This window comes from Natator depressus, chromosome 25 (genome assembly GCF_965152275.1).
Source record: "Natator depressus isolate rNatDep1 chromosome 25, rNatDep2.hap1, whole genome shotgun sequence".
NCBI classification, from domain to species: Eukaryota; Metazoa; Chordata; order Testudines; family Cheloniidae; genus Natator; species Natator depressus.
The window spans coordinates 3,611,617-3,623,184 of record NC_134258.1 but is presented as its reverse complement, the minus strand read 5'-3'; the positions used below and the strand labels follow the sequence as shown (position 1 = coordinate 3,623,184).

The window sequence follows — 11,568 nt, the reverse complement described above, 5'->3', positions numbered from 1 at the left end:
GCACTGCCGCGGGGCTCTTGCTCACGGAGCGCCAGGTTTAGAGAATCTAGGTTTATTTTTCTGGGTGAGTCGCACCACACCCATCCCAGGATCCCCTACCAGAGCCCATTAAAAACACAAGGAGAAGAGAGCCCCCTCTCTGCCCCCCCCCCCCGACACGAAGCAATATACAGAGTGCGCCAGAGGGCCCACTGGCAGGGAATGTCCCTACAGTACAGAGCAGGGGCGGAGTACGCAGAACCTGCACCCTTTGGAGGTGAAAGAGCTCGCCCACGGGTGCGGCAATGACGCAAAGGGACCCTCAAAAGGGAGGCAGCCCAGAGTCAGCGGGTGGAAGGCCAACGCCCTCACCTGCGGTAACGGTACCGCTTGAAGTGGAACCAGAGCTGGAAGATGCCATTGGCGAACTGGCAGCGGAAGCCGTGGCGGTGCGAGTACTCCCACTCGCGGTTGACAATCTTGAAGGCGATGTCTTCGTAGGGCGGGCCAGCGTGGAAGCGCAGGATGGCGAAGTCCTTGTTGTCCTGGCAGGCCTCCAGGAAGTACTCAGGCGTGGAGCGCTTGTCAATCAGGTCGGGGTAGAAGATGTTGAACTTGTAGCCCTGCACGATCTTGGGTGGCGGGTTGTCGAAGTCGTAGTGCGTCTGGTTGTACTTGTTCCACTCAAAGCCTGTGTGGACCCGGTTGAAGAAGCGGGGCTTCCGGGGCCGGTACTTGTCGGCCCATAGGTAGGCCTTGCCCGTCAGGGGCATCTCCACACTGAACTGGGCCTCGTCGGCACCCATGCCCTCCTTGGCCCTGCGGAAGAAAATGTCCTCGGCGCTCTCGCTAGCATCTCCTGTGGAGAAGGGGCAGGGGGTTGGTTAGAGGGAAGCCTGGTGGGCGGGGCCTGCAGCACGGCTACTCCGGGGGCGCAGGCCTGGCACCCTCCCAGGGCAGCCCAGGATGAGGCAACACCACTGGATCTACCCCAACAGGACCCAATCTGGGAAGGGGGACTTGAGGCCCGACAGTTCCACCCCCAGCAGCCCGAGGCTTGTGCTGGGGGCCGGTCTGTGGCATACTAAAGAGAGAAGGGAGGAGCCCACACACCCTTCAATTGGTTACAATGCAAGTGGCCACACTGGAGGCTGCTGAGAACAGGGGGGAGCAGAGGGCTCCGGCTTGGGCTCCAAGGGAATGGGCTGGCTGCTTGATACCCAAACCCTAGGTTAGTGGGTCCCAGGTCTGCTCAGGCTCCTCCAGCCCCTCATCCCACACACCCTGAGGCAGGCACAGACTCCCCAGGGCTTTGCCGAGTCTGTCCCAAGCAAGGAGGCTGCAAGGCCTTCCCCAGGGAGCTGCTCTGCGGCCCCCATGCGAACTGCTGTTATCTTAGAGACCCAGGCCTTGGGCCCAGTAGGGAAGGCCCTGAAATCTGGACATAGGCAGTGCCTGAATGAACTTGCCAGCCAGCACCTCTCAGTGACACAGAGACCCTGAGAAGATGGGCACACCCACGCCATGGGGCACCCGCGCCATCCAGCAGCTGTACCTGTGGCCTGGAGCTGTTGTCTCAAGAGCAGCAGCCGCTGGAGATCCTCCTCAGCCTCTAGCACATGGGCGTCGCAGGGCAGCTCGTGGGAGTTCAGCAGCCTGGGGCTGTACCTCCCGGCGTCGTAGTCATCCAGGCTCTGCTGAATCAGGTCCTCCTCCATCAGCACTGCTTCCCCTTCCCCCTCGCCCTTGGCCTCTGCCTCTCCACCCCCCTCCGAGGAGGCTCCCGCTGTGGAGGGGCCAGGGTGCGCTGGAGCGCCCTCCTCTGGGTCCGGCCTGCAAGGCAGAGGGGAGAGAGGTTATGGCGCAGGGGGCGGGTGAGAACCTGGACGGACAGGCTCAAGCAGCGTGGAAGGACAGTGAGGACAGCTCTAACACCTGCGGGTGTCTGTGCTCCCACAGGTAGGACGAGTGCCACCATGCCTCTTCTGCAGACACTCGTCCTACCTGTGCCGTCCTGGCACCGTCCAGCTTTTGCAGCCTACAGAGGCCAAACACAGTGAAGCTGCCTCACAAACGTGAACGTTCCGCGGGCTACTCCTGCTCCAGGGCAACCCCATCCTGCCCTTCCTCCCAGGAGAGAGGACTTCTGGCAGGCGGGGGAATGGGGATGGGCTGTTGATGTGAACACCCCCAAAACACTACACTCAGAATGGGGCATTCTGTTGTCCAGGACTGGTGCAAGGCTGCTGAGGGAGGGTGGATGATCCATGCCCCAGAAGGGAAGAATCCACCCTGCAGTGCTCGTGACAAGGCACTGATGCTGGCCTCTGGAAGGATGGCGGCACCTTGATGGATCCATCGTCTGGGGGTCAATGGGGGGGGAATATTTGCCTAAAACGCCAGGAACTCGACTGGAGGGAACCCCCTCAGGTGCCGTTAGCCTCTGTGATCGAGGCTGAGCAGGTGGAAACGAGGAGAGGTAAGCCCAGAGATGGAGGGGGGTCACATGAAACCTGCCCACACCTATGCTTCCTATCTGTGTGCACAACAATGCTCGAAGCCAGCCGACCTTCCCATTGCTTGGGAGCTGGATCTTGGGAACTTCTCAATCCAATCAACTCTCCCCAGCCCGACATGGCAGCTCGATAGTCAACCCAACTTCACGGGGGGATTTTAGAGAGGTTTGGGAATCCAACTGTTACTAAAAACCTCATTGCAAACCTTGTCCATGGGACACACCAGCAACCCTCTGCCCTTCATCCACAGATCTCAAGGCATTTTATGAAGGAGGCTTTGCTTGGTTAGCACTGCTGTGCAGATGGGGAAGCCGAGGACAGCAAGGGGAAGTGACTTCAGCAAAGTCACAGAGAGGCAGCAGCAAAACCTGGAACTGAACCCTAGAGTCCTGTGCTCTACCTGCTGGGCCGTGCTGTTCAGCCATCACTAGGCCTTGGGGGATGCTCAGCAGAGGGAGTATTCTCAGGGGTCGGAGCTAAATAACCCTGCTTAGCTTCTGGCATCAGAAGGAAATTGCCCACCCTGTGTACCTGTTGCTGGGAGAAGACGGCTCCTTCTTCAGGATGGGGAAAAGAGGCTCGCTCTCCACTCCCTGCTCCTGCTTCAGCTTGTATAGCTTCTGGCGCAGCACGTCCTGGTGCCGCTCCCGAAGCCTGCAAAGAAGTGACGAGAGCAAAAAAGAGTGAGGCCCCCAGCACAGCCTTCCCCTGAGCCCTCCGGGCTGGGACCCCCTGGGCATCCAGCAGAAACTCACTATGTTTCACTCACACAACACCAGAACAAGGTGCGAAACATGGGCTCAGCGCCCACGGTCCTGCCCCGAGGGTTTCAGCAATGCTCCCAGCGAGACCCACACAGACAGTGTCCATGGTGGGCATGCAGCTGACTCCTGCAATCTGATGGTTCGTGATCAGACAGCTTGAGCCCCAGTCATTGTGGGGGGCGACGAAAGAAAAGCGGACTCCATATTAGCCTTTGTCCTGTGCAGCATCTGAACCGGTCACCCAGGCTAAAGGAGACATTAGGCACTCTCCTTCCCCTCAACCCCAGAAGGGAAGCAACCCATAACCAGCTGGGAGGGGACTAAAATGCCCACGTCCGGCTTGGCATCTTGGCACACCTCCCACTCCCGTGATCTGTGCCACAATTCCCCAATACCACCCACTGCAGGCAGGTGTTGATACCCCACCTTGAGGGTGCAGCCCTGATGGGATATGTTCCCCCTCCTGCTCACCTGGCCCGGGCCATATACGCTTTAAGTTGCTGCAGCAGACTCTCCCAGTAACCGATGTCCAGGTTGGGCCCCCCTGCTCGGATCTTGCCCTCGATCCCTTGGAAGATCACTTGCAGCTGGTTGTACGTCTTCCCCTTGAACACTGACTGCACGTCCAAGCTAACGGAGGCATTGACTCCTTCTCGGCGCTCTCCTGTCGCACGGACAAATGAGGGTTAACACAACTTAGTCTCAATGGGCGCTAAGGGGGAGAATGACCCACCGGTTACTGAGCCACAATGCAGAGTCTAGGCCTGCACTGGGCCACCCTCCAAAATCGGACACTCCATCAGTGCACCTCACTGCCTGGTGCACGAACCCCACCGAACCCCTGCTGGATTCTCCCTGCCCAGATGTTAGGTATTGCTCGGCTAACCCCAGCACTTTCCGTCCAGCCAGAGCCCACCAGTTACAGACTGAAGGCCGTTTGAACAGGGTCATTTGGCAGGGCCCAATCCCGCCAAGCACAGAGTGCCCTCGATTCAGAGAATATTAGAGTTGGAAGGGACCTCACGAGGTCATCTAGTCCAACCCCCTGCTCAAAGCAGGACCTACCCCAACTAAATCATCCCAGCCAGGGCTTTGTCAAGCCTGACCTTAAAAACTTCAAAGGAAGGAGATTCCACCACCTCCCTGGGTAACCCATTCCAGTGCTTCACCACCCTCCTAGCTAAAGTTTCTCCTAATATCCAACCTAAACCTCCCTCCCTTTGATGTGCATTGAGTACCAAGCACCATTCAGGATGGGGGTCTGGGCTACGATGCACATGCCACACCCAGTCCTTTACCAAGCTCTTGGCTGAGAGTTCCTAACCCAGGAGCTTTGGCACAAGCTTGGGCTCAGGTGACAGGATCGTGCTCTGAGCGTGGGAAGCTGTCGCTCACTGTGCCAGTGGTTCTGCAGCAATCTCCGGGCCCCATCTCTTCGCAGGCAGGATGGAGCCATGGGGCCTCAGTTCTACTTAGCTCAAACAGGAAGAGCAATAACTGCACATGGGCACTCCCTGGCAGCAGCAACAGAAATTGCAACTGCCAGCGAGCAAAGCTCTTTGATACAGGCCACGGAAGCGAGGCTGGGGAGCCGCAATCATGAGACTCAGGATTTTACCTGCCAGAGCTGACATCACCACTGGGCAGACAAGCAACTGTACACGTTACTGAGTTCTCTGTACAAAGGCAAGGGAATTCACTTGGCTTGGTTACAGCCTCCAGGCTCAGCCTGCACCTGCAAATCGGGACAGCTGAGGGCTCTTTACTAGAGCCAGGCAACCGAGAGTTCCCGGCCCGGGAATCGCCCACACTCCAGAACCACGGTTTCATGTAGCTCTGTGATTATTTTACAGCACCCTCGAGCCTGCTTGGCACTACACAGACAGTGCAGACCTCACAGTAGGGAGGTCACCGCGTCAGTGACAACAGCTCAGAGCGGAGAAGCAATTTGACAAAGGTCAGAGAGTGAGATGGGGCAGAGCAAAAGCACAGGCCTCTACTCTAACTACTAGGCCATGTTCCCCTCTATCACCCTCTCTCACCTGCACTGCTGTACATAAGCAATGCAGGTGCCAATAGCCAACGTTCTCCTCCCTCTTACCTGGGCCTTTCCCAGAAGCCTCTAGTTTACGGAGTTTGGCTATCTCATCCTCAGTGATAATGGTCATGTCCCTCCAGAAATCCACATTCTTGCCCTGCTCCAGTTCCATATAAACCTGAAACAAAGAGCCATATGAAGTCAGAGGCGAAGCCTGGCCTGGCGCTGCTGTTTGAATCAGGCCATTTGCAGCTGCAGGTGTTGCTATTCCAGTGAGTACTGGAGGCAGGGCTGATAAGCACCAGAGGTGGGGCACAGGGACAGCATGCAAAGGACAGGAAGGAAGGTCGGACAGCACCTAATCTCCCCAGCTAGAGAATGGAGGCCTGGAAGCAGCAGTACTGGGGAGAGGTACCTGGATATCCTCCAGCAGATCCTCCATGTCGGAGACCGTCAGGCCATTCAGGAACGTGTATGGCTCATGCATTTCCACCGCCAGGTCATCATCCTCTGCACTGATGTACTTGGCCAGCAAGTCGATGGGTTTGGCACGGCCATCCCGGATCCGGATTTTTGATCTGCAGGTAACAAGAAAACACGCTGAGCTCTGGCAAACAGGTCTCAGACCGTGCCCGCCCCCAGCACACAGGCCCGAGACAAGTCGCTGGTGCCCACCTACCGCAGCTTAGCCTGGTGGAGGTGGAAGTTGTCCTCTTGCTCCTCCCAGGTTTTGAAGTGCTCCGCCTCCTTCTCCCGCTGCAGCATCTCCAGCTCCTGCTCGCGCATCGCCTTTTCTCGCTCCCGTTCCAAGCGCAGCTGCTTCACCTGTCTCAGAGAGAGGGAAAACTGTTGCAGTGCAGAGCCTGGGGCACCATCCATTCCCCAAAGGCTCAGCCGGTCCCAGCATGTAAACTAATGGATGCTAGCTTCAAATCCAACCCAGCGCAAAACTGCCCCGTTCCCCATGACTGGCCCTGCTGGCTGGGGGGCACTGAGATCTCTATTGGTTTAATAGTGCGTCATTAAAGAGACCACGGACCAGCTCATTCTGAGGATTCAGTATTGAGAATAGGACACCATCTCTGTGCAGAGACAAGAACCTGCTTGGACCACCACATCCCTGTCACCACATATGCCAAAGATGGGAGCGTTAGACTTGGTGGAGGCAGAGGGGAATAAGACAGCCACCAGTAACCAAGTGACTTATATTGGGGTCAGTGTCCTCGCCTGCATTAAACTCCGCTGCAGATCACAGGCAGAGAAGGTCTATTGGCGCTCACCTTCTGCAGCTCCAGGCGGTTGTCTTCCTGGATTCGTTTGTTTCTCTCCTTCAGTTCTTTCTCCTCCAGGTGACCGATCCCTTTCTTCTCCAGGGCCTATAATCAATCACACACCAAGAGGAATTAGGCCCCCAACAGGCCTCTCAGTTGCCATTTGTGAAGTGGCAGGAAGTCCCCAACACAAGCCCTCTGCAGGGTGCTAAAGTACATACCATCCACACACTCCACCTCACTGCAGATGATGCTGTGGAACTAAAACTCAGCCAGTGGCCCCCAGGAATTTAGCTGGGGCAGCCTCAATGTGGATACACAAGAACCCACCATCCCATTTAAATTAAGTTCTATGTAATGCATAGGTTTTCAGTGGCAAGCTGAATAAAACTGCACTGGATCTTTAAGATAATTGCTCAAAACAAGTGGGTGCCTCTCCAGCATGTTCTCAGTGCAAGTTTCACCCTCACTTTTGCTTTGCTGTTCCTAGCATTTTCCAATTCCTCCCCCAACTCACTCCAGGCAAACGTGTCCCTCCCTGCGCCTCATCATCCCTGACCCTGCACCATCACCCCTTGGCCCTCTCCGCAGCAGCTCAGCCGGTACGTGCAATGCTGAACAAACTGAGGGTCCACGGGGGAAGCTCTACCATGGGGAGCAGCACGGCCCTGATTATCTCAGGACATGGGACGCTTGGGGGAGGGAAGACCTCATTTATCCCCCCACCTCACTGCCAGCTGAGGTAGAGAGAGGCCTCACCTTGCTCCAGATGAAGGTGCCTAGCAGATTGTTGTCCCCGAAGGGGTTATCAGTGTTGGTGTAGCCCATGTATTCCTCCCCCCAGCCCATCTTCTCACGCTTTTTCCTCTCCTTGGCTTCCTTCTTCGCCAGCCGCCTAGCCCTCTTCTCCTCTGGCGTTTCCAACGCCTTCATCATCTCAGCCTGCTTCTTCTTCTCCTCTTTCAGTCTGAGTCGCTCCTGAAGGCTCAGCTGTTGCCCCAGCTCCTCCCTGGAGCTCTGGGAACGTGAAGGAGAGGGAGATGTGACGGAGGACACAGAAGACCTGGAATGGGATCGCTTTCTTCTCCTCTCTCTGCTGTGGCCTCTTTTTTTCTCTCTCTCTGCCTCAGAGTCTGAGCTAGAGAAGTGATCCCGTGACCGAGAGCGGCGTTTCTTCTGGCTTTTGCGGTGCCGGTCCCTGCTTTTGCTTTTCTTCTTTCCCCATCTCTGCCTCTCATCAGAGTCAGAGCTAGAAGAAAACAACGACACTCTAGTGATAGCTACCACCTCAGAGAAAGACTGCATAGCAGCACAGGGCTGACATAGCACCCTGCCTATCTAGCTGTGCAAACGTTCATTCATTCACTCATCCTCACAACAGCCCTGAGATGGGTAAGCGCTCGCCACATTTCACTGGCAGAGAAAGTACAGAGGTAAAGCAGGCTCCCTAGAGCCACGCAGCGAGTTAACGGCAGAGCCAGGGAAAGAACCCAGCTCTCGTGACTTTCGGCCCTGGGCTTGTGCCTCTCAGTCAGGCCGCCTCTCCTGTTGCCAGCTCGCAACTTGCATTGGGGATGAAGCCACAGCCAACCAGACAACGCACCTACGAGACTCAGGCCTCCAGGGGTGACCCAGGAGAAGGCTGCTGGCTGCGGCTGTGATTTCTCAGAGCCCTTACACCCGAGGCTGGGCACAAAGGGGCTTGACGCCGCTTTGCTCTCGGGCCGGCTCGGACTGTCCCGGGACGGGGGAGGTGCTGGCGCTTTGGAGCGGGGCCCGGACCCGGGAGCTGGGCGTGAAGCGACGCGCCCCAGGTCAGAGACCCCCGGGCTGGGGCTGTCCCGACTCCCCCCCGTCCGGGGCCGCGCCTCACCCCGAGCCCGGCTTCCTGCGCAGCCGCGTCTCGCGACCCCGAGCCCGGCCGCTTCCATCGCTGCTGGCGCCGCTGGAGCCGGAGCCGGAGCGGGACCGGGACCGGCGGCGGCGGCGGCGCCTCCTCTCCCGGGACCCGCCCGCCTCCCTGCGGCTCCGGTGCCGCGAGCGCCCCGCGGGGCTCCGCGACCCGGACCCCATCAGCGCGCCGCTGCTCTCCGCCGCGCGGCCGCTTCCGGGCCAACGGGGGCCTCTCTCCCCAGCGGCGCATTCCCAGGCGCCTCCCAGCGCCTGACTGGAGCGGGCCTTTCCCCAGCGGTCCCGGCTGCGGGCTCCCACGCCCAGCCGCCCCCCTCCCCGAGCCTCAGCTATACAGAGCGCTGAGGCTGAGGCAGCTGCAGCTCCGACCCCTACTGCTGGGCTCTCCCGACAGGCGCCTACTAAGGCAGCCATAAGCGCCGGCGGCCTCGCAGGGATGAAAGCCCTGAGCGGGAGCATCCGGCGCGTCACGGCGATGAGGGGCGGGACCAGCCCTTAAAGGGGCAGGCGCCAGGACCACTTGCGGGGGGGGTTGGGCTCCCGTTGAGGCCAGAGGCTGCAGCAGCGGGTGCTGGGCTCGACACTGGGCCGGGCCGACGCGCGCACAAGGGGCCTCCGGCTCCCTGGGGCACGACCCAAGGGCGGCGCTGGGACCGGGGTGCGCGAAGGGGGAGCACAGCTGGGGGACGAAGCTCTCCCGTCAGCAGAGGTGAAATCTGCGCTAAGCACTACAGGGGTGCAGCCGCACCAGTAAACAAGCCCTGTGAGCATGGAGGAGCCCTGAGAAGGGGCCGGGGAGGGGAGGAAGAGGAGGGTATTTTTACCTAGTTGCCATGGTCGATCCTTGTTTTTAAACACCCCTGCCCCACAGAAGTCTTGAGGTTAAACTATCCACAGCCTCTTTGCCACTCCTGAAGTCGGTTTCCCCTTCTCAGGCCGGACAGCATGGAAGCTTCTTGCCGCAACAAGTCCTGTAAACAGGTCACCACACCCTGTCCTCCCCCTTCCAAGAGGCTCCCCCTCTTCCAACACAAACTTCATGTTGTTACTTACAAAGCTTCCACAATTTAGCCTCATCCCCTCTGACCTGTCATAAGAACATCAGAACGGCCAGACTGGGTCAGACCAAAGGTCCATCTAGCCCAGTCTCCTGTCTTCCGACAGTGGCCAGTGCCAGGTGCCCCAGAGGGAGTGAACAGAACAGGGAATCATCAACTGATCCATCCCCTGTCGCCCATTCCCAGCTTCCGGTGAACAGAGGCTAGGGACACCTTCCCTGCCCATCCTGGGCAATAGCCATTGATGGACCTGTCCTCCATGAATTTATCTAGTTCTTTTTTTAACCCTGTTATAGTCTTGGCCTTCACAACATCCTCTGGCAAAGAGTTCCACAGGTTGCCTGTGTGTTGGGTGAAAAAAATACTTCCTTTTGTTTGTTTTAAATCTGCTGCTTATTAATTTCATTTGGTGGCCCCTAGTTCTTGTGTTATGAGAAGGAGTAAATAACAACTTTCTTATTTACTTTCTCCACACCAGTCATGATTTTATAGACCTCTATCATATCCCCCCTTAGCCGTCTCTTTTCAAAGCTGAAAAGTCCTGGTCTTATTAATCTCTCCTCACACAGAAGCTGTTCCATAGACTATAAGGGTTGGAAGACACCCCAGGAGGTCATCTAGTCCAACCCCCTGCTCAAAGCAGGACCAATCCCCAACTAAATCATCCCAGCCAGGGCTTTGTCAAGCCTGACCTTAAAAACTTCTAAGGAAGGAGATTCCACCACCTCCCTAGGGAACACATTCCAGGGCTTCACCACCCTCCTAGTGAAAAAGTTTTTCTTAATATCCAGCTTAAACCTCCCCCACTGCAACTTGAGACCATTACTCCTTGTTCTGTCATCTGCTACCACTGAGAACAGTCTAGATCCATCCTCTTTGGAACCCCCTTTCAGGTAGTTGAAAGCAGCTATCAAATCCCCCCTCATTCTTCTCTTCTGCAGACTAAACAATCCCAGTTCCCTCAGCTTCTCCTCGTAAGTCATGTGTTCCAGTCCCCTAATCATTTTTGTTGCCCTCCGCTGGATGCTTTCCAATTTTTTTACATCCTTCTTGTAGTGTGGGGCCCAAAACTGGACACAGTACTCCAGATGAGGCCTCACCAATGTCGAATAGAGGGGAACGATCACGTCCCTCGATCATAGAATGATAGAATATCAGGGTTGGAAGGGACCCCAGAAGGTCATCTAGTCCAACCCCCTGCTCGAAGCAGGACCAATTCCCAGTTAAATCATCCCAGCCAGGGCTTTGTCAAGCCTGACCTTAAAAACCTCTAAGGAAGGAGATCTGCTGGCAATGCCCCTACTTATACATCCCAAAATGCCACTGGCCTTCTTGGCGACAAGGGCACACTGTTGACTCATATCCAGCTTCTCGTCCACTGTAAAAGATGGTTACTCACCTTTGTAACTGTAACCCTTCTGCCCATCAGAGTTGGCAGCAAAAAGGGCCAGGTTCAGTATCTAGGGGTTCCATTCCAATAACACAATGCAAAACCAGCTCGAGCCCCCACCCAGTGACCTGGGACAAATATATACCACCCCGCTGGGCACCTCTAAGAGAGGAAGCCCTCTCGCAAGCACAGAGTCTGAGTGTATCAAAAGCCTTTTAATAACAGAGAGAAACAATGTGGCATTATGTTGGGGAAACACCACCAACAGGATTCATAACACAACCCATGAGCAAAAAACCCACCCCAAGCAAATTGGGGTGTGTCCTTTCCCTTTGGTTGTTGAGTCCAGCAACCCAAAGTCCCAAAAGTCCAACAACCCAAAAGTCTCTGTCCCTGGTCAGTGCAGCGCCAGAGTTCAAAAGTTTATCTGCAGAGTTTTACCTCCCAACCTGGGTGGAGATCGGGGGTTAAGGGGCACCTTACGTGGTCCAAAGCCGATTGCCCCACCTCTCCATGGGGCTCCGCTCTACCAGCCATTGCTCCGCTCTGCTAGCCACACCCCATGAGCTGCTCCAGTTGCCCCACAAACCGCTCTGCTCCACCAGCCGCTCTGATCTGCCAGCCGTCCCATGAGCCGCTCC

The 11,568-nt window shown here is 56.8% G+C and overlaps 1 protein-coding gene across 1 annotated transcript; it reads right to left on the bottom strand.

Annotated features, from left to right (window-relative positions):
• Nucleotides 1-223: 223 nt before the first annotated feature.
• Nucleotides 224-8,641, bottom strand: CACTIN (cactin, spliceosome C complex subunit). Its single transcript, XM_074939751.1, has 10 exons — nt 8,442-8,641; nt 7,328-7,817; nt 6,578-6,673; nt 5,977-6,122; nt 5,713-5,875; nt 5,361-5,475; nt 3,731-3,923; nt 3,027-3,149; nt 1,535-1,812; nt 224-838 (listed from the first exon to the last, which is right to left on the bottom strand). The coding sequence occupies exons 1-10, from the start codon at nt 8,639-8,641 to the stop codon at nt 348-350; spliced, it is 2,295 nt and encodes a 764-aa protein (XP_074795852.1). The 3' UTR covers nt 224-347.
• Nucleotides 8,642-11,568: the final 2,927 nt, after the last annotated feature.